At 35.5% G+C, this 24,579-nt stretch overlaps 1 protein-coding gene across 1 annotated transcript; it reads left to right on the plus strand.

Moving 5' to 3' along the window:
- Positions 1 to 440: 440 nt before the first annotated feature.
- On the plus strand, positions 441 to 23,506 carry LOC117322365 (cyclic AMP-dependent transcription factor ATF-2-like). The gene is made up of 11 exons (XM_033877231.1): positions 441 to 524; positions 6,115 to 6,209; positions 10,471 to 10,624; positions 11,522 to 11,646; positions 13,433 to 13,764; positions 14,515 to 15,070; positions 15,713 to 15,945; positions 16,874 to 16,939; positions 17,551 to 17,647; positions 18,527 to 18,644; positions 21,316 to 23,506. The coding sequence occupies exons 2-11, from the start codon at positions 6,162 to 6,164 to the stop codon at positions 21,552 to 21,554; spliced, it is 1,968 nt and encodes a 655-aa protein (XP_033733122.1). The 5' UTR covers positions 441 to 524; positions 6,115 to 6,161; the 3' UTR covers positions 21,555 to 23,506.
- Positions 23,507 to 24,579: the final 1,073 nt, after the last annotated feature.

Here is a 24,579-nt window from a genome sequence, read left to right on the forward strand (position 1 = left end):
TTTATTTTTACAATGTTTTTTTTTAATACACTTGTATATGATTTTTATGTTTATCTATTTTCATTTATTTTATTTTGCATCTGTGCATGTATTTTACTGTTTGTGTCGGTTTTAATACCTCCCTAGAGCTAATGTTGATTTGTTATAATATGTACCGACTATAAATAAAGTTTGAATTGAATTGAATGCAGCACCTTCAAATGCCAAATTATGGAACTATACCTTTAAATATGAGAGTTATTTCCCTTTGTACTGATTTCAGATATAAATGTCGATTACGATGGGGTGTTCCCATCAGCTTTTCAAATTAATCACAATCTTAAAAATAAACAGAACGTCACCCGACGATGTTTTGAACATTTACAGACATACTGTTTTCCCTGAGAAAATATATTGCGGTACCCGGAAGTCACGGGAATGCTAATTATGTTACAGCGCCACCTGTAGTCCAATACAGTCGTCTCTGCTGTCAGAAACGAAAATAGTAAAAACCCAGGATTTAATCCAAGGGTAGGACGTTATCGGTGAGTATCTGGGAATTACCAGTGATATCTGTAACACACTTTTATCGAATAATTTCTGTTGGTACAACAATAGGGCGAATTTCCGTCTCGTTTATACGTTAGCAGGTGCCCGCTGGCGTCCAGTTGACAGTAGATAGTAGCTAGACAATAATATAGCTATAGGCCAGAAGTAAGTTGACTTTTGCTTACTTGTATAACTTCGGGAGATATCAGTATTTGCTCATAACATATAAGCTTAATATAGTAAACAACATGTTTAGAAGAACGTTATAATAACAACTCGTATCTGACAAGCACTGTTGTATCTATATATATATACATCATGTTTTTGTTTACTTCCAGTTCCAAATTAATGTAGGCTAAAGTAATCTAAACATATATAGCACAACACAAGTTAAGGCCTTTCTATGTGATGATTTAAAAAGACTTACATGTTAGGGCTAAAATCTAAGTAACTGATAAATGAATCTATAGTGTAACATGTCAACTTGCAATTGAATGGGCTGTGTAGCGGGACTGGACTGGGTCGATCATCGGTGACCAGGTAGCTCAATTGGTAGAGCATCCGGCTAGTGTTCGGAGGTCCCGGGTTCGAACCCCGGTCTGGCCGCTACATTTTCTCCTCTCCTGTTACAGCTGCATGCTTTGGCCGGGTAGCTAAATGGTTATAACTAGATTCAATTTCCCTTTCCCATTACCTTTGACACCCAACTACATTTGTAATTACTCACAGAAGGTGGCATAAGGTCTCGCGTGTGTTGTAAGGGATCAAAGACTTTGTCGAAAGAGGGTGGAATATAGCAGAACTGGATTGGACTGAATTTCGAACCTCGTAATTAGTGGCCAGATTGTTCAAATGGTTAGAGTGTCCATCTAGAGTTTGAAGGTCTCAGGATCGAGTTCTGTTTGCATCTTCTTCTTTCACATATTAACTCGGGGAAAGGATTTGGGGTGTAAGAGGCCAATATAGGCTCTGCCTCTGAAAAAAAGACATATCTGTTGCAGTAGGCCTTCTATGGTCAAATTAATAAAAAAAAACTATGCATAAACTACATCCCATCATTAAATGCTCATATATGATCGTGTTTAAAGATCTACCAGACTGACTGGTTGTTTCTTATAAATCAGTTAACAGGGGATTTTAGATGCTATTATTTTGCATGGACATTCTTTTTGGGGGGTTCCAGTTAAAAAAATGTTTATGTAATTAAGTTATGGACCATGGATATACAATTCATTACCATCTGATCATGAGGTTTTACATTATTAGACTGTCAGATTTCAAATGGAAAGTGCGTGCCATTCCTAGAAATGTATTCCACATTTGGTTCTTAGTTATTTGTAATTCAATATATCATGACCAGCATGGGGAAAAATAGTACTAAAAATAATTTAATCGGCAAATCTAGGCTCGGAAATACTATAGGTGTAATTTATATATCTAATGTAGGATGATTGGGCATATATATATAATTCTTCAGGATTAAGTTTAGTCCATGACCTCTGACACACCTGTCAAGTTAATGGAAAATCTAATGAATAATATATATATGTATGTCTAAAAGCAAAAATGAAACTGTTTTCTCCAGCAATAAACAAAACAAAACAAAAACAAAAAACAAAAATTAAGAAAGAAAAAAGAGAATTACTGTCTTAATAAATTTCTGCTGATAATTTAGAAATATAAATATCTGGTCATGTGAGTTATATGTTCAAGTCTTCACAACATTAAAAAAGAAGATCCATTTAATTTATTACTTTTCATTCGAGGATGTAGAATCTGATCTATTTAATACAATTTCTAGCTAATGATGATGTGATTATATAAATCTTATGGTCAGATAATCTGTAACATACGATTATTTTGCTCATGCACAATTATCATGATTGAAGCGCACAGTCACATGGACCTTGAGAAGATGTTAGCTCAGTGGGGTCAATACTGTAACAACATGTAATATTGTCTAACACACTGGAAATCAGCCTGGAAGTATTGACAGTAGCTAGAATCCCAGCATTCTTCAATTGATTTTTCTCAGGTATAACATTAACCCACAGAGTTGGTTAGAACCTGAACAGTGTACATTTGTACATTAGGTATTTGCTCTCCTAGCTTGGCCAATGAAGAATCACAGGTTTTTATTATCAGAGGAGGAAATGAAATTTTCTTGATTTCACTTACTCAGTGTGGAGACGGCATATGGTGGTGTGTACTTAACTGCCAAGGTCTAGATATATATAGGTAGGGTTTAATTTGGGAATGGATATAGAATATCTTGTTTCTCATTGGTTGGTGAGCTGAGAATAATGTGTTTTAAAAGCATTTACATGTGTATACATAATTTGTCGTGTATGTACCATCAATGTCATGGCAATAAATGAATACAGAACTTTCTAAAACTATTGAAGTATTGATCAGTAATTTGTGGTTTAGATTTTATGCTGCAGCTGGACATTGTCCATTTGATTGATATTATATATGGCCGCATTTCCTGTGGTACCAACCATATATCAGCCTTATTTTAAATGTAACTGAAAAAAGAGTTGAGTCATATTTTAGCTTTTAAAATTTGTGATTTGCAGTAACCTTTATGCTGTTACGAACAAGTTGAAGATCTTTACGGTATTCGACTGTATCAGTATTACATGTGTTACAAAATCAATAAGCCTTTGCAAATTGGTTGATTTCAGACAGGAATTGTGCATAATATCTGGATTCTGTGTACACAGCTCTACATTTTTAATTTGTATTCAAATTACTCTAGCAGCAATGACCAGATACCCCTGCAAATTTAATATCAATACTTAGATATCTAGCTGATCAAGTTTTCAGTTTTTCATTATCTATATATGTACCTGGCCAGGCAGCTGGCTGTATATACATGTATAATTTATTGAGGAGTTGACCTTCACCCTGAAATTGATATAAGTAGAATCCTGTATGTATACCTACATGTATGATACATGTATTTCTTTAAACTGCCAAGTAACATCTGGGACCATCGTCTGATATTGACTAAATATGTTACGATCAATATACAGCAATTATAACGGGGAGTCATCTCTGTGACGAGATGGGTAATTGATCTTTATGAGTTTAGACGTTTTACCTGTATACCGGCAGATAGCCTAGTTTTGCCTATAGGTTCAAATAAAATTATATTTGTTTGTTATAACATTCCAGTCCTTCAACAATTGTGGGTATATTGATAATAAAACAATTTATTCTCTCCCCCGCCCTAGTATTGCATGCTGTACATCTAGGTAAGTAATTGAATAATTGATATAAACGTATGATTAGTGAAGTAATAACTGCAGTACAATCAAGTAGAGTGTTAAATTTTCGAGGCAATACGCCCCTTTATCAGGACAAGTAAATTACAACTATTACATACAGACACTTGTAGAGATATACTATGAACAGTATTGTTTTGTATGTGTTAATGATCCCTTCAGTCAATAACTAGCTATAGTTAAGCAATGAACAGTGGTTTTAATGTTGTTATTGTCGATATGGCAGCAAGATGTATGGTGGGCAAATGGCATGGGAACCCGTTAGGGTTTCCATGCTACATTTGCCCACCATACATCTTGCTGCCATATCGACTATAACAACATTAAAACCACTGTTCAATACTTATATTTACATTGTCTTACCATTTTCGTCAACTTTGAAAAAAAACTAAACCAAAACAAAAAAATCCCGCCTTTTTTAATGTCACATGACCCACTGGGTGTTATAGGCGTATGGTGGCAACTGCCTCTTAGCATTATGTCAATGGGGAAATGCGGAGCAAATGTAAATATTTTGCTATCAAGGCCTACTGTAATTAGTTAGAAATCATCTTGAGTTCGTGTTCAGATTGACATTGATAACAAATAGCCTTATAGAAGTAATGTTAACAGAACATGTTAAAATGATGTGATTAAAGCGAGCATGTGTGCTATGATCTGTATATGTGGTGATTTAAGATATATTGTACGTTGCTTCCATTTCATGTTCTTTTTGATTAAGGACACAATTGTAGCTTTAATTAGAAAAAATTGCTGAAGTGTTCATTACCTGGTGTAGATATATCATTCATACAGTACTTTAAGGTCAAGGTCACACATGTAAGACCGCAGTGAACAATCAAATGTATGATTGAACAAGTGTATTAATAATATTCTTTGGATAGATTAGAAGGCCAAGTTTGTATGCTGAAAGTGTCTAAAATGGCAGTCAAATTGATATATTTTTAACAGTATAACATTCTGTCACAAATATTGTAGCCTTCATTAGATGATTTGGTCAAATTAGCATGACTTCAGTCTTGGTAGTAGTGCACATTCAATTTTAGTCTGATAAAGAAAACGTGGCCATGTTGATTTTTGGCTGTTTGTGTTACTTATTGATACTGATTACTTGAAGCCAATGTGGATAGACCTCAGATTTTGTACATAGGTTCCTCCAGGTCAGTTGTACATAGGTTCCTCCAGGTCAGTTATACCTGTTGATTTTGAGACTGATGTAGCTGACAAGCAACCATCTTGGATATTGAGTTGAAGTTTGTTATCAATATATACAATGTAGTAATCTTTCTTGAATTTTGAAAATATATAGGTAGCACCTCTGTAGTTCCTAGTTATTAACTACGGGGCAAAGATCCCTCCACAGCATCTCTTGTTTAATTGATAGTTCATGATCATATGGGTTTTACATTGTAAGTATGTTAACAAAATATTAGTTAAATAGTAATAAATACCTGAACATAGAGGTTTCAAATTTTGTTTGATATATTTATTTGCGGTTTTCATTAACCGACAGATTTGTTTGTGATCAACAGACAGATTTGTTTGTGAATAACTGACTGATATTTTGTCTGTGATTAACTGACTGATTTGTCTGTGAATAACTGACTGATATTTGTCTGTGATTAACTGACTGATTTGTCTAATTAACTGACATATTTGTCTGTGATAATTAATTGACAGATTTGTTTGTGATTAACTGACAGATTTGTTTGTGAATAACTGACTGATATTTGTCTGTGATTAACTGACTGATTTGTCTAATTAACTGACATATTTGTCTGTGATAATTAACTGACAGATTTGTTTGTAATCATGATCAACTGACAGATTTATCTGTGATTAACTGACTGATATTTGTTTGTGAATAACTGACTGATATTTGTTTGTGAATAACTGACTGATATTTGTTTGTGAATAACTGACTGATATTTGTCTGTGAATAACTGACTGATTTGTCTAATTAACTGACATATTTGTCTGTGATAATTAACTGACAGATTTGTTTGTGATCAACTGACAGATTTATCTGTGATTAACTGACTGATATTTGTTTGTGAATAACTGACAGATTTGTTTGTGATTAACTGACTGATTTGTCTGAATAACTGACTGATTTGTCTGTGATTAATGACAGATTGGTTGTGATTATTGTCTGTGATTAATTGACTGATTTGTTTGTGATTAACTGACATTTTTTTTTGATTAACTGACAGATTTGTTTGTGATGAAGTGACAGATTTGTCTGTGATTAACTGACTGATTTGTTTGTGATTAAATGATATTTTTGTGATTACAGTGGTTCCCGTGACAGTGCTTCAGTGTGAGGCCACTGTACACCAGGACATGGACGATGATAAACCGTTCGTATGCTCACAGAATGGTTGTGGACAGGTAATTAAACAGACATAAAATTTTCTCCTGAATTATCTTACTCACAAGATGAGAACTAACTTTCTCTAATTTTGTCCATCATGATCATGTGACTCTGGTTGTTGTTTGAATCCCTAAAAACAAAACACTGTTTTATAAATTTGTGTGAAGCTCCAGTTTAAATTATTGAGGTCAGTTCAAAGGTTACCTCTAATTGACAATCGGGTATGTCCAGGGATTGATCAGTGGACATAGATAAGGTCAACATTGGTCATGATCAGTGGACATATTTAAGGTCAACATTGGTCAGTGGACATAGATATGGTCAACATTGGTCAGTGGACATAGATATGGTCAACATAGTTCAGTGGACATAGATATGGTCAACATTGGTCAGTGGACATAGATATGGTCAACATTGGTCAGTGGACATAGATATGGTCAACATTGGTCAGTGGACATAGCTAAGGTCAACATTGATCAGTAGCCATAGATAAGGTCAACATTGGTCAGTGGACATAGATAAGGTCAACATTGGTCAGTGGACATAGATAAGGTCAACATTGGTCAGTGGACATAGATATGGTCAACATTGGTCAGTGGACATAGATATGGTCAACATAGTTCAGTGGACATAGATATGGTCAACATTGGTCAGTGGACATAGATATGGTCAACATTGGTCAGTGGACATAGATATGGTCAACATTGGTCAGTGGACATAGATAAGGTCAACATTGGTCAGTGGACATATATAAGGTCAACATTGGTCAGTGGACATAGATAAGGTCAACATTGATCAGTAGCCATAGATAAGGTCAACATTGGTCAGTGGACATATATAAGGTCAACATTGATCAGTGGACATATATAAGGTCAACATTGATCATTGGCCATAGATAAGGTCAACATTGATCAGTGGACATATATAAGGTCAACATTGATCATTGGACATAGATAAGGTCAACATTGGTCAGTGGACATATATAAGGTCAACATTGGTCAGTGGACATAGATAAGGTCAACATTGATCAGTAGCCATAGATACGGTCAACATTGGTCAGTGGACATATATAAGGTCAACATTGATCAGTGGACATATATAAGGTCAACATTGATCATTGGCCATAGATAAGGTCAACATTGATCAGTGGACATATATAAGGTCAACATTGATCATTGGCCATAGATAAGGTCAACATTGATCAGTGGACATAGATAAGGTCAACATTGATCATTGGCCATAGATAAGGTCAACATTGGTCAGTGGACATAGATAAGGTCAACATTGATCAGTGGACATAGATAAGGTCAACATTGATCAGTGGACATAGATAAGGTCAACATTGGTCAGTGGACATATATAAGGTCAACATTGATCAGTAGCCATAGATAAGGTCAACATTGATAAGGTCAACATTGATCAGTGGATATAGATAAGGTCAACATTGATCAGTGGATATAGATAAGGTCAACATTGATCAGTGGACATAGATAAGGTCAACATTGATCAGTGGATATAGATAAGGTCAACATTGATAAGGTCAACATTGATAGGTGGATATAGATAAGGTCAACATTGATAAGGTCAACATTGATCAGTGGATATAGATAAGGTCAACATTGATCAGTGGACATAGATAAGGTCAACATTGGTCAGTGGACATAGATAAGGTCAACATTGGTCAATGTTGACCTTATCTATGTCCACTGACCAATGTTGACCTTATCTATGTCCACTGACCAATGTTGACCTGATCAATGTTGCCCTTATCTATGTTGACCTTATCTATGTCCACTGATCAATGTTGACCTTATCTATGTCCACTGATCAATGTTGACCTTATCTATGTTGACCTTATCTATGTCCACTGATCAATGTTGACCTTATCTATGGCTACTGATCAATGTTGACCTTATCTATGTCCACTGATCAATGTTGACCTTATCTATGGCTACTGATCAATGTTGACCTTATCTATGTCCACTGACCAATGTTGACCTTATCTATGTCCACTGATCAATGTTGACCTTATCTATGTCCACTGATCAATGTTGACCTTATCTATGTCCACTGACCAATGTTGACCTTATCAATGTTGACCTTATCTATATCCACTGATCAATGTTGTCCTTATCTATGTCCACTGACCAATGTTGACCTTATCAATGTTGACCTTATCTATGTCCACTGATCAATGTTGACCTTATCTATGTCCACTGATCAATGTTGACCTTATCTATATCCACTGATCAATGTTGACATTATCTATGGCTATATAAGGTCAACATTGGTCAGTGGATATAGATAAGGTCAACATTGATCAGTAGCCATAGATAAGGTCAACATTGATCAGTGGACATAGATATGTTAAGACTGACATTGTTAATCAGACTTCTGGCCTCATTTGAAATTAATGAGCTAGAATGTTGATGGTATTAATATCTATACATTTTCTAGTTAGGAGGTCATGATCTATTTATAGCCACTTACAGTTTGGGTTTCCATGATCAGCTTTATTTAGAATATGATGTCATTATAGCTATTATTAGAATATAGTACTGTAAATCACTTATATTTCGCGTTGGATTTATTTTCACGTTAATTCGCGAGGAGAGTCAAACGCGAATTCAAATCCCTCGCAAATATTTATATAAAAATGACAAGAATAATTGGCGTCCAGTTTGAAATGATCGTAATCTTTTAGTTGGTGAACAGACATCGCCATTAAAGTAATAATAGAATGATAGATTATATACTTACATGTAGATCAGAGTGTAATTTTATATCACAAAACACCAAAATTTCACACACACCAAACCCCACTGAACACTAATATTGTGGTTGAACTCAGACTTAATTAACTTCTTGACGACGTTTTACATGTAGTTAATTAGGTACGGTCCCGAGGATCCCGGATGGTCACCCGGAATACGTCGTACTTTATTACCCACGCTGTTGTAAGTTATGTAAGGTTACATGTATATATAGCACTTCACATCGCTTTATTCTCGAAATGATATTTACCACAACAAAGTTGAAATCAAACAGATTATCTATTTAATTCAAACATTCAGAACAAATAATCACCTGGAGTATATATTATTCGAAATAGACTGTCCCGAGAACTGTTCATCGGTATCACTGTATACACACGTACGTTAATTACAATGTACGTTAATTACTCACAACCTATTGTAGTCCCGCCATCTCCAAGGCATTCTTAATGAGCCGTGGGTTTTGTTTAATGTCTGACCCCGCCTTTGTAAGCGTGGTCATGTCGGTGAAATAATCCAGACTAAACTACATATGAGCGGGCGTGAAAGCTTTATTTATATTGAAAACAACTCATTTCACCCTCCAAATATAAACGCACGTTTCTTTTGTTTAATCCACTTGTATATAGCCGAGAGGCGTATACAGGTACGGTAAATACAATTCAGTATGACCAGACACCGATATCACATGATTGAATCACATGACTTTTCTTGTACCGTCACATGATTCTCATCAACAAAATGGCTACCAACATGGACATATCTCCGATCTGTTAACGTTATTCGCGAATTTAAAGTCATTTTGAGATCGGAATTCGCGAAATTATGTATTCGCGAATAAGTCAAATTAGGTGAGTTCGCGAAATTAAGTACTCGCGAAATATAAGTGATTTACAGTATCATTAGCTATTATTAGAATATGATGTCATGATCATTACTAGTAATTTTAAAATAGTTAGTCCATGCAGACGTACATGTAAAGAGGTCTGTCAAACTATATACATATAGCTAGATCTCTAAGGTCAAATCGAAATGACTTATAGACTTGCAGAGCTGCAACATTTTTGGGGAGATATAGAATTTGATTCAAATAATATGATTATAATTATAAAAAAGGACTTTAATTTGACAAGTCTCCTTTTTTGTGCTATGGATGTATAGAGTATACTTGTTATGACTTAGTGATACAATAATCAGTAAGATACTGTTCATTTGTAATTAGATATTAAATGTTACTGAAAGCACAATATTGAATAACTTTAAACATACTTATTTTGGCAAACTTAAATCTCAGCGCATTAGCAAATTTTATCAGGTCAGCGTAATGGTGAATTGGCACACCAATATTATTTACTGTAGAAATAGTTCCTTGGTTGATATAAAGTTTTTCATAATTAAGTGCAATGATTTCAGCGTGAACAGCACTAAGTTAAGATCACCACTAAAGGTATGCAGTCATGGTAACGTCTGTCTGAATATCATTTTAACATTTTGTATATTTCAGCAATTTACAAATGAAGATCATCTTGCTGTGCATATGAGAAAGCATGAGATGTCCTTGGCTTTAAACCTACAAAGTGGCACTCTCAACACATTGACTCCCGGCCGATCTCCAGGACGATCACCTAGTGGCATGGGGGCGGCCGGACACTTCCTAGGTAAGACCAATCACCAGGGCGATCTCCCAGTGGCATGGGGGGGGGGGGGGGGGGGGGGGGGGGCGGACACTTCCTAGGTAAGACCAATCACCAGGGCGATCTCCCAGTGGCATGGGGGGGGGGGGGGCGGTCGGACTCTTCCTAGGTAAGACCGATCACCAGGGCGATCTCCCAGTGGCATGGGGGCGGGTGGACCCTTCCTAGGTAAGACCAATCACCAGGGCGATCTCCCAGTGGCATGGGGGCGGCCGGACTCTTCCTAGGTAAGACCAGTCACCAGGGCGATCTCCCAGTGGCATAGGGGAGGCCGGACTCTTCCTATGTAAGACCAATCACCAGGGTGATCCCCCAGTAGTATGGGGGCGGCCGGACTCTTCCTAGGTAAGACCAATCACCAGGGCGATCTCCCAGAAGTAAAACAGATCTCGGTAGAAAATTCTTTCTTTGCAACTTACTACCTCACATGGACAGATATGGCAGCTTGTCTGGGCTCTTTCAATAAAGAAGGAGGAATGGTAGCCAGGCTCTTCTCCTAGCTGTGACAGTATCCTACAGCAGTTGTTAACAAAAGTATTCTGTGTTCAGATAAGGACAAATCTGGTGCTGTGCTAGGGGTGGCTTGCATTGGAGTGTGAGAAATGAAAAATTTAGCAAACACACTTGATATACAGGTGATATGTCTATTATTAAATAAAGATGAGATTGGCTGTCCTTTGAATTTCTAAGAAAAATAATATGGTAAAATTCTAGGACAAGTTAGATATACAGAAGATAAGGAGTGTGTTAAGGTAAAAAGAATTATCAAAACTCATGTAATGTCTAATTTTGTTTTAGTTTGTGATTGATATGTATTAAATATAACATATAGAGAATAAAAACTATTCTGTTCTATTTCAGATCAAACTCCTACCCCCACAAAGTTTCTTCGCAATTGTGAAGAGATTGGGCTCTTCCAGGAGTTGAAAAATCCTTTTGAAGAAGCATTCAAGAAGGCATTGGACACTGATGGTGTTGTGATGCAGGTAATAGCTCAAATAAACATAACATATTTTTAAATGCCAGAAATTTAACAAGTCTGTGGACCATTTAATTATACATGTAACTCAGAAATGTTTTTGTGCAGTTCACCTATAGTGACGACAAGGGTTACAAATTTTCCTGGCCTGTTCATTATGGTAAATCTTCAGATTTAAATCCCATTTTCTGCCAAGGAAATTTCACTCTCTTTGTTTATTTCCTGAGTTTTTAGGTCACCTGAGAAAAGTCTCAAGTGACCTATTCTAATCCCCTTTTGTCCGTCGTCGTGCGTCGTGCGTCGTCCGTCGTGCGTCCGTAAACAATTTACATTTTCGACTTCTTCTCCAAAACCCCTAAACCAAACTCAATGAAATTTGGCAGGAAGCTTCTATGGCTAAAGGTCAACCAAAATTGTAAATTATATGGTCCCCAACCCCCAGGGGCCTGGGGGCGGGGCTAAAAAGGGTCAAATTGACTAAAACTTCAAAAATCTTCTTCTCTACTCCCAGATATGTTTGAATCAAACACTCTTCATAGATGGAAGGGTCTTAAGGTGCTTTACCAAAATTGTAAATTTCATGTCCCTGGGGTCTCACGTTTGCCCCTGGGGAGGGGGTAAACTTTACTATAGTTTATATAGGGAAATCACATTTTTGACTTTTATTTGTTTTATTTCTTTTGGAATTCATTCTAATTTGGTTAACATTATCAGCATGGGATGACAGTTTGATGGCATGCACATGTTGGCCCTGACTGACCCCCAGGGGCTGATGGGCGGGGCTAAAAAGGGCCAAATTGACTGAAATTTCAAAAATCTTCTTCTCTACTCTCGGATAATATGGAATCAAATACACTTCATAGATGGCAGGGTTTAAAGGTGCTTTACCAAAATTGTGAATTTCATGACCCCGGGGTCTCAAGTTTGCCCCTGGGGAGGGGGTAAACTTTACTATAGTTTATATAGGGAAATTACATTTTTGACTTTTATTTGTTTTATTTCTATTGGAATTCATTCTAATTTGGTTAACATTATCAGCTTGGGATGGCAGTTTGAGGGTATGCACATGTTGGCCCTGATTGACCCGGAGGGGCTGATGGGCGGGGCTAAAAATGGTCAAATTGGCTGAAATTTCAAAAATCTCTTTCTCAAGACCGAGATAAGGTAGAATCAAATACTCTTCATAGTTGGAAGGGTCTTAAGGTGCTCTACTAAAATTTATTAATGTAATGACCCTGGGGTCATAAGTTTGCCCCTGGGGAGGGGTTAAATTTTACTATAGTTTATATAGGGAAATTACATTTTTGACTGATTTGTTTGATTTCTATTGGAATTCATTCTAACTTGGTTAACATTTTCAGCATGGGATGAAAGTTTGATAATATGCATATGTTGGCCCTGACTGACCCCTGAGGGCTGATGGGCAGGGCCAAAAAGGGTAAATTAAATTAACTGAAATATTTCAAATCGCAGGTGACCGTTAAGGCCCATGGGCCTCTTGTTTTCTGTCCAGATAGTTCTTTCCCATAATGTGGAATGTCTAGCACATTTAACGAGAGAAAGTTTTTTCCAGTCATGATAATTTTACTGTATTACTTATAAAATGCAATTACATTGAGTTTGATAAGATTATCAACAGCTTATATAGAGTAATAGAAATATGATCATCGGAGAATCGCTTAATCACAAATGGGAGAAAATCAGTAAAGGATTCTGTGTCATGTGACTAATATAGTCCAATCACATGTGCTCTTGTATAGAGTGGTTATACAATAATACATTTCTGTTTACAGACTGGTAGTCCCTTTCCTGGGCCGAGCTCAAACGAGCTGAACACGCCGATCCCGCATCCCACACCAAAGATCATTCACGGGATTAAACGGGAGAAAGTCGACCCAGAAGATCTCATTGACAATGACAACAACATTGCACTCAATCTAACCAAACTGAAGACTATTGAACCAACGTCCACAACTGATGACGATAGTGATGTCATTGTGGTGTCAGTCGATGACCAATCCAAGACCGTGGCACCGCCTATCTCCGTGGCAACAGGTGCCACTGCCGAACCACCTGTTTCATCTAATTTGTTGGTGACGGCTGCACAGTCAACAACTGTTTCACCGTAAGTATGGCAAGAATTAGAATCAGTTATTATTATAATATATTATAAAATATAAAATATTAAAATCTTTTCATTTACCAGGTACCAGACTATTTGTTTATATAAAGTACCAACACAAATTCACATCATAAAACTACAGTGTATCATGATCTCTTGAAACCATGAAGGAAAGTACCCACAAATATTTCATATGATGCAGTAAGTATCAGGCCACAGTATCCAACTCTGTAATCAGATTCAATTTGTTTTGTTATATATAGGATATAAAGATGAATGTTTGATCATGTCAATTTCATTCATTAAATACAAAAATGATAAGAAACATTATCGTCAATAAAATAGTGTTTATTAAGAATAATAAAACATCAAAATTTTGTAAAATGTTTATATAAATACACCTTTGTGTTGCAATTTTATCAAAGACTATCACTTGGTGAACAGCCAGGGCGATTTTCATAGCTGTCAAATGTTCGCATTTTGCTTTTTAAAAAGCGAATGAAATCCTTCAAGAAAATAACCAGTAATTGTTTAAAATTCTTTCTGAAAGAATCCATGTACAGATGTTGCTTCTTTTCAGCCTTCATGATTGTATAATACGTATTTCCCTGTTTTTAGCCAACATGTATATGCAGTATATATAATGCTATTAACAAATTAAAAATGAACATTATTTTGATGTTTGCTCAAATCAACCAGATTGGCAATACGGGCCCTCTGGGCCTCTTGTACTGTATATATTTCTGTTTTTAGACCCAAGACGACAATTGGTGTGGCAACACCGGTCATACAGCCTCCACAGTTTGCCACCTGTATGCAGGTGTTTCTCCAACTTCCTTCAGGACAGACCGTCCCGGTTCAAATCCCTGCCACCATCACCAACCCAGGCATTCAGACCATTACCAACGCGGGCATACAGAATACAACAAACCAGGGGGCACAAGCTCCCCTAGCAAACCAGGGCCTACAGCCAGGTACAAATGCATTGCAGACAATCTCAAATCCGGGGCTACAGAATATTCCAAATGCCAGTGTTCAGAATGTCACGAATGCTGGCATTCAGAATATCACGAATGCTGGCATCCAAAATATTACGAATGCTGGTGTCCAGAACATCACAAACCCTGGTGTACAAATTGTGCAGGGATCTCCGAGTATGATACAGAAAATTCCAACGCCTGCAGCAGTCACTCCTTCCAGTCGGCCATCCCCCTCGGCCAGCCCTGCACCGCAGTCCATGCTGTCACAATCACCGGTCAAACAGCAACCATCTGGGTCTGGTCTAGCCCAGTCCTCTCTGACAAAACAGGTAAGATTATCCCCAGTTCACACAACAAACATTTTATAAGTCAGTAAATGCAGCAAAACTACTATAAACATATTTTTTCGGCATAGCCGTATAATATTCTTTTGGTCCCGGATATGACGCGACAGGTGGCGTTACTGGTCAAGATGAAGTATGTGATTGGTCAATGTAGCGGTAAATGCAAAATGCAGATATGCAGTTAAAAACGAAACAAAGTTAAGATTGAATGCAAGCTGAATAAGTGGATGTATCTTGTCAAGTGACACATTAATAACATTATATTCCTGATTCAAATGCAGTCAAAAATGGTTCAAACTGATATAATTTTGTTATCGGTACTGAAACGCATCAGTTCGTTAATTTATTCACCAGCAGTTTTACATTATAACCACCAGCATTAAAACTATGCTGTTTATCTTTTTAAAGATATTTCTTGTTTATTAATGAAATGTGTTGACCTGGATGGAAACAGATAAAAAAAATACTACTTTGGCAGGAAACCAGAGTACCCGGAGAAAATCCATGTGGTCGGGTAAATGACCCTTGTACCTTTACATGTCTGATTGGAGAATTGCAGTAACATCATGACTGAACCAGCCGACCACCATTTCAGTTTTATATATGTGTTATTGTCTGATTTGACAGAGATTAAAAGCTGCCCTTCAGCAACAGACAGTGCCCTCACCTGGGTCACAGAAAGCATCGTCCCCGGCAACCAGAGTAATCCAGATGTCACCTGACCTTAATACAGCCAATCAAATCACAGTTATTTCCAGTACCACTAATTACGCCCCAGGACCAAGTATGTCGCCGATGTCAGAGACGAGCGTCAGCGTAGCGTCAGATGTATCGTCTCCTGACACTGACATGCCACTTCTGTAAGTGTCATATTGATGTAGGGAGTCACTAGCAGATACTTCCATGTATGACATTGTTAGTTAGCTAAAAATATACCTTATAGAAAATTTAAACCTTGGTCATTTTAGTTTATCGTGATCCTAACGGTTCAATGGAGTTGTTTGCTTAAGAATATGGACATACCTTGTATTTTTGTGTAGCTTTCAAATGAGCCATGACTAAGACTTCTTAGGGTCCATCAAGATTTATGCCTGATATGTTACATTTTAAAAATTCAAGAACCAGTTCAAGGATAACAAATACAATTTATACTTCTGTTGATGAATCTTTAGACTTCTGAGCATTGATGTGAAAATTATTGTGCAATTTTTCATTTTCTATGTATGAATGTTTTCCCAGATGATATAATTTTCCAGATTAAGGACACATTATTTCTAAGTCACCAGAAATCTCAAGTGACCTATTCTAATTGTCTTTTGTCTGTCGTTGTGTGTCATTTGTTGTGCAGCCGTATGAAACAATTACATTTTCTACTTCTTAATATCAAAGAACCCCAGTTTCATAATTTTTGGCCGATAGTATTCTGGGATGAAGTGCTACCAAGTTTGTTCAAATGAGCAACCTTGACCTACTTCTAAAGGTCATGCTGGGATGGGTGTTACTAAGTTTGTTAAAATGTGTTACAATCTTAAAATGACTTATTTTCAATATAAGAGGCCAAGGATCATGATATTGGGATAGTGTGATGCTGGGATGACTGACTAAAAAAATGTTTAAAATGAATGACCTTGACTTACTGTCAAGGTCATGGAGGTCAGATGTGTTAAAATTTAATCTAAAAACAAACCATCGACCATCTATATGCATTTCAGAACTCTGTTGAATGTAATGGCCCCTGGGGCCTCTTGTTTTGTTTTCAACTTTATATTAAGATTTTTTCTTTTTTAGAAAAAGAATTAAAAAAGATGAAAACTGTTCCGACGATAGAAGAGTAAAATTTTTAGAAAGAAATCGGTAAGTATATGAACAATTCCAAGTTTAAATGTTTTCCCCTATGATGATTCCCTTGATATGGATATGAACTGTTTACCCAAAAGAGATTCCGTAGTCAACTGAGTTTCTGATTTTGATTCGTTGTGTTGCAAGAAGCTCCAAGGTCATGTCATGTGACCTATACTGTTCAAAGATGTGAAAAATGTCAATCTATGAATAAGTCAATCAGACATGCATTATAGTAACAATGTCAGATGCAGGGCTTTGAATATCTTCAAAACCATTTAAAAATCTTCATTAAACTTTGTATAACCAACTTTAATAGTAGTTACCAGTAACTTGATGATATACTTCAGATATTTTGCATTCCTCTACTGTGTAGTATGACTCTAGATTCTTGAACTTAATCATCACTTTTGTTCCGTCCTTCATACTCACTATAACCTCCAAACTTTCTATCAAAGGATCTTAACGGGATATCATGCCAATGACAGGGCTCCCTTGTGGGGATCTGAATGACTATGTTTATATTTAACCATTATCTAAGACACTACAGCCTATCTGTAATGAGTAACAGTGTTTAATTTTACCCCACAAGGTAAATCCCACATAATTGTTTGTTTCGTTGATAGTGCCGCGGCTGCACGATGTCGTCAAAAGAGAAAACATTGGATCACAAACCTAGAAAGGAAAGGGGATGAACTTCAAATGGTCAACAATCGACTGATGGTAATTTGGCGAAATTTTATCTCCTCTCAAAGGGAGACATGTTTTAATTCTGGTTCTGTTTCTTCCTGTTCTCTTACTTGCCATCTAGAAATTTCTGTTGGGGAAATTGCACATGTTTAAAGTTCCTAGTCCCTGCAAAGAATATTTATAGAGCCCCTCTTGAGAAACTGAATCATTTAAACATAATGTTTAAGTTGATCATTTTGTTTGGCTAATTGGATGCAATGAAATAAGGTCACTGTTACCCAGACCTCAAGATCTTTAGGTCAGTATAAAAGTGCCAGTTTAATTATCACGCCTGCATCATAGAAGTTAGAAAAATGGGTGTTACTGTTCTTTTCTGTCAACATTTCAGTGAAAAGTTCAATGTCCTCAAAAAGACCCAGTTTTAACCTGGCATAATAAAGAGAAAGATCACTTACCTATTGAATATCTCAACACACTTTTCATTTACAAAGTATTGTACGTTTATGGTCGAGGGATTAGGGATGCTGGGAAACTGGGTATTTAAAGTTCTGCATTTACATGTAAACAGCTGCAAATAAACTGCAAATAAAAAACTCAAACTTACTGATTAGTGGTTATATTGAAATGTTAACTTTATTTATTTTACAAAAATTGCAAAACAAGTTATATCAGCTTATATTAATCATGCTTGTTGGTCCGGACTGAAGCGTGAGGGGTTTTACTTAGTGTTAATATTAGATAGATTGGTTTGTTTCTTCGGTAATAAGGGACATAACTCGTTGAACCTCTATATAAAGGACACCTCTCTATAAAGGACACTTTTGCCTTGTCCCTTAGGTGTCCTTTATACACAGGTTCGACAGTATGTGATCAGTTTTCATAGCCTTTATGATCTGTTTTACTGTGTTTCAGTCTGATATAAACGGACTGAAGAGTGAAGTAGCCCAGCTGAAGACATTACTGCTAGCTCACAAGGACTGTTCTGTCACTATACAGCAGAAATCACAAGGCCAGTTCCCATACCAAGCATGTAAGTAACCTGTCCAACCTGGGTATGTATAATTACAAACTACGACCTGTCGTAAGGACAACTTATCCAGTGAATGATTGGTAATAGATGTTAATCTTTAATAACACAAACAGCAACTCAAAATTGTATTCATGGCAAGCTGTGGAAATAAGGGGCGGAATAGACAAAACATACCAATCCCTCAGACTGTGTCTTGACTACATGTATTTGATAGCTGACATGACACTTGCCTCTAATCATCAAAAAATGGACTGTAGTCATAGATCAAGACATTTGACAAAGGATAGACATTTTCTAAAGCTCACAAACATAGTTTTCAGTCTTTTTTTTTTTTTTCCTGTGTAGTTTCCTTTGTGTTTTCCTTTACATTTTCCTTTGTGTTTTCTTTTGTGTTTTCCTTTGTATTTTCCTTTATGTTTACCTTTGTATTTTCTTTGTATTTTCCTGTGTATTTTCCTTTGTGTTTTCCTGTGTATTTTCCTGTGTATTTTCCTTTGTATTTTCTTTGTATTTTCCTGTGTATTTTCCTTTGTGTTTTCCTTTGTATTTCCTTTGTATTTCCTTTGTATTTTCCTGTGTATTTCCTTTGTGTTTTCCTTTATATTTTCCTTTGTATTTTCCTTTCCTTTGTGTTTTCCTGTGTATTTTCCTTTGTACTTTCCATTGTAATTTCCTTTGTATTTTCCTTTGTGTTTTCCTTTGTATTTTCCTTTGTATTTTACTGTGTATTTTCCTTTGTATTTTCCTTTGTATTTTCCTTTGTGTTTACCTTTGTATTTTCCTTTGTGTTTTCATTTGTGTTTTCCTGTGTATTTTACTGTGTATTTTCCTTTGTATTTTCCTTTGTGTTTTCCTTTGTATTTTCCTTTGTGTTTTCCTTTATGTTTTCCTGTGTATTTTCCATTGTATTTTCCATTGTATTTCCTGTGTATTTTCCATTGTATTTTCCATTGTATTTCCTGTGTATTTTCCTGTGTATTTTCCATTGTATTTCCTTGTATTTTACTGTGTATTTTCCTTTGTATTTTCCTTTGTATTTTACTGTGTATTTTCCTTTGTGTTTACCTTTGTGTTTACCTTTGTATTTTCCTTTGTATTTTCCTTTGTTTTTACCTTTGTATTTTCCTTTGTATTTTACTGTGTATTTTCCTTTGTATTTTACTGTGTATTTTCCTTTGTATTTTACTGTGTATTTTCCTTTGTATTTTCCTTTGTATTTTCCTTTCCTTTGTATTTTCCTTTGTATTTTACTGTGTATTTTCCTTTGTATTTTCCTTTGTATTTTACTGTGTATTTTCCTTTGTATTTTCCTTTGTGTTTACCTTTGTATTTTCCTTTGTGTTTTCCTGTGTATTTTCCTTTGTACTTTCCTTTGTATTTTCCTTTGTGTTTTCCTTTGTGTTTTCCTTTGTATTTTCCTTTGTGTTTACCTTTGTATTTTCCTTTGTGTTTTCCTGTGTATTTTCCTTTGTACTTTCCTTTGTATTTTCCTTTGTGTTTTCCTTTGTATTTTCCTTTGTGTTTACCTTTGTATTTTCCTTTGTATTTTCCTTTCCTTTGTGTTTTCCTGTGTATTTTCCTTTGTACTTTCCTTTGTATTTTCCTTTGTATTTTACTGTGTATTTTCCTTTGTATTTTCCTTTGTGTTTACCTTTGTATTTTCCTTTGTGTTTTCCTTTGTATTTTCCTTTGTATTTTACTGTGTATTTTCCTTTGTATTTTCCTTTGTGTTTTCCTTTATGTTTTCCTTTGTATTTTCCTTTGTGTTTTCCTTTGTATTTTCCTTTGTATTTTACTGTGTATTTTCCTTTGTGTTTACCTTTGTATTTTCCTTTGTGTTTTCCTTTATGTTTTCCTTTGTATTTTCCTTTATGTTTTCCTGTGTATTTTCCATTGTATTTTCCATTGTATTTTCCTTTGTATTTTCCTTTGTATTTTCCTTTCCTTTGTATTTTCCTTTGTGTTTTCCTTTGTATTTTACTGTGTATTTTCCTTTGTATTTTCCTTTGTATTTTCCTTTGTGTTTTCCTTTGTGTTTACCTTTGTATTTTCCTTTGTATTTTCCTTTCCTTTGTGTTTTCCTGTGTATTTTCCTTTGTACTTTCCTTTGTATTTTCCTTTGTATTTTACTGTGTATTTTCCTTTCCTTTGTATTTTCCTTTGTATTTTCCTTTGTGTTTACCTTTGTGTTTTCCTTTGTATTTTCCTTTGTATTTTCCTTTGTGTTTTCCTTTATGTTTTCCTTTGTATTTTCCTTTGTGTTTACCTTTGTGTTTTCCTTTGTATTTTCCTTTCCTTTGTGTTTCCTGTGTATTTTCCTTTGTACTTTCCTTTGTATTTTACTGTGTATTTTACTTTGTATTTTCCTTTGTGTTTACCTTTGTATTTTCCTTTGTGTTTTCCTTTGTATTTTCCTTTGTATTTTACTGTGTATTTTCCTTTGTATTTTCCTTTGTGTTTTCCTTTGTATTTTCCTTTGTATTTTCCTTTGTGTTTTCCTTTATGTTTTCCTGTGTATTTTCCATTGTATTTTCCATTGTATTTCCTGTGTATTTTCCATTGTATTTTCCTGTGTATTTTCCCGTGTATTTTCCCGTGTATTTTCCTTTGAATTTTGGGGCAATTGTCAGTTGTGAGACGTCTTTAATTTTAGTTTTCCTTCCTGTTCCAGTTTCTATGCTCGAGAGTGGAGTTCCCGGTGCTAATGAGGCTGGAGTTATCATAGAAACTGATGCTTCAAGTGCTTCAACAGGGACTTCAACAGGAACCTGGGTGACCGCTTCATCACCAACAGTGATAAAAACTGCATTTTCCACAGCAACAGCAAGCGCCATGTCGGGGCAAAAGACAATAACAATTATCCCCAAAGTAATCAAAGCAGAAAGCACAAAACCCATCCGGAAGAAATGACACAGGACCATCACCATAGCAACTTAATTATTTATGACTTGTTGTCTTGTATACTCTAACTGGCAGCCATTTCAGCTTCTATTTCCATGTTTTTTGGCGTTTACCACATACAGGTTACACCCATTCGTTGACGTACAGAATTGAGTAAGGATGGGATATGTGCAGGATCTGGAATTTAAATATTTGACATCGAAATTTATAAATATTAAAATGAACTAAAATTTACTAAATGAGAACAATACAACATGGAACAGATGGCCATGAAAATCATTGGTAAATATTAAATTCCTTTGAAAGTTTTTGATATTATAAGTCAATGACAATAATAAAAATCATTAAATTGACACATTGACCAAGAAATAGGTGACGATAACTGTGAAAAATGTTCAAAATCTGATACATTTTCATTTTGTCCAAGGAGAGAACAAAATTGCAAAATGTAGATAATTTTACTATAAATATAGAACAACCAAAAAAATATTTTTGTCCTTTTCATAATTTCCTACTGAAGATGAAACTTGTTGCTTTTAATATCTTTTTAGTAAAAATGGGAAAATTTCAATCATAGAAAGAATTTTTTTTAATATCGAGATCTTCTGAGATAAGGCTTATTGGGGTTTGTTGTGAGAGCTGGAACGTTTATTTTGGTACTGATTGTGTAACAAATCTACCGATACACTCTACGAGAAAAATCTACACAACACAGAATTTGTTTAATGATTATGACTAGCAAGCTTTATCATCGCTTATACATCAAAAAAAAATTAATGAATTGTAACTGCATGTTTGATCTGGTTCTCTCAAAATTGAAATGGAGGCAAACAAATTTAAATAATGTATATTATATCTAAAAAAATATATAATACATGTATATTTGAATATTTTCCTAGGTTTTGAAATGGAACCCTGTTGTAATCTGGAACCTGCCCCATAAACAAGGCCATATTCTATACAGTACTATGTATGCTGTGGAACCTTATTTTCCGGGTACTAGACTTCATATCTCACTAAATAATTTGGTTTCTAACATTTTAAAAGTCGGCTCTATATTTATCAAGTGGTTTCTGTCCTAGGTGGATTACATTTCAATCATGTTTGTTGTATTTTGATTCGAAAATATTAACATGAACCTGTAAAAATTCTTTCGTCAAGAAATATTGGCCCTACTTTAACTGGAAGAAGTTTTAAAGGTTTAACCGTTGCAGATCTCGACCAATACCACGATTATTGCAAGGGGAGACAACCAATGTTATAAAATATTCTGCTCTTGTCTATTCAATGTATTAAACTTTTGCCAAATTGTTTATTTATAGCATTCTATAGTTGTCAGTGTCTTCATCATCGCATTTTTTCTCGTAAGAAAACGTCACTTTAAATGTTTGGGTTTTGGGTATATCTGAATACAGATTGTACATGTAGATGCACCATTTCGCTAGGAACCAGTTTTAATGCAGACAAACGTGATTTGCTTTCCTTTACTTTAGTTTTGTATTTTTGTATTCCGCCCTAAATCAGCCTATATGCCAATATGGCTATCAGGAGTCGAGATTTATGTACAGTAGAAGATGACATCATCCTTTTCACAATGGACCAAATCCTATATACATGTACATGTTTATAAATGGTGTGTAATACATATATCCAACTGTTGTAAAGCCAATGTCTGCTGAAGAATAGTGCCTGCAGGCTTGCTTCTCCAAAACATGGTTGTGAACATGATCATACCAATCACAACTTGCCGACTCGTCCTCCATCATTGTTCGAAGTCCAGCCAATCATTTTAAGTTCTTAGTGGTAGCTGTAGATTATCTGCATATTAAATCACCTCCGGCTTGGCCAGTCTGACATCTCAATACCAGTACATGTATAAATATCTAAAATAGAATTTCATGTTAACCATTTAAGCAATGAACGGTGGTTTTAATGTTGTTATTGTCGATATGGCAGCAAGATGTATGGTGGGCAAATGGCATGGGAACCCGTTAGTTAGGGTTCCCATGCTACATTTGCCAATCATACATCTTGCTGCCATATCGACTATAACAACATTAAAACCACTGTTCAATACTTATATTTACACTGTCTTACCATTTCCGTCAACTTTGAAAAAAAAACTGAACCAACAAAAAAAAAATCCCGCCTTTTTTAATGTCACATGACCCACTGGGTGTTATAGCCTGAGGCATTGGGTGTTATAGGCGTATGGTGGCAACTGCCTCTTAGCATTGTGTCAATGGGGAAATGTGGAGCAAATGTAAATATTTAAATGTAATCTGCTGGAGTTTTCATGTTGCTAGGCAATGTTAACAACATATATACCACTTTAAATCAAGAGTGGAGCATTTACTTTGGACTACAACTGATGTCCAGTTGAACTCTGTCGGTTAAGGAGTCTTGATTTATTGCATACCAAGAAAACTTTTGTCCGACGAAGTATAATTTTCGGCCAGTAAGAAGTGGGGAAATCAAACAAAGTAGCAAAAATTCCCCTTCTAGCCTCCTGTTAGTAATCCCAAATAAGATCGAGGCAATACTTTGAGGGAGATTTGTTTGCTGTCAGAAGGTGGAAGTTTCTTGGTACGGTATGCAGTGATGATTCTTGTAATGTGGTATTTTGGCTGTATGCAGGTGAACTCCTGATCCGATCATGGGACTATGGTGTTTTTTGCCTCATAAGATGTTAATAAATCCTTTTCATTTAAAAACCACATAGTACAATGTAAACATTGCTATACATGTACAGTACAGAAATATTGTACAAATTTTCTGACCTTAAGTCAATCTGCTTTTGAAGATAAAAAAAACAAGTTGAACAAAAATATTATATGTACTGCCTGGGTCCTGTAAACAAGGTTTGGTAGTCATTGTTTAAATGTTTACCAAATTTTAATGCTTTGTTTAATTATATTGTTAAACATTGAACCTGTTGATTTTTACCTGGATAATTTTATAATTTGTGATTAATCAGTATGTTGTTAAGAATATTTTAACGGTACATTTTCACTGATGTAATGAAATGGAAACA

The sequence above is a fragment of the Pecten maximus genome, chromosome 2 (assembly GCF_902652985.1).
Source record: "Pecten maximus chromosome 2, xPecMax1.1, whole genome shotgun sequence".
In the NCBI taxonomy this organism is placed as follows: domain Eukaryota; kingdom Metazoa; phylum Mollusca; class Bivalvia; order Pectinida; family Pectinidae; genus Pecten; species Pecten maximus.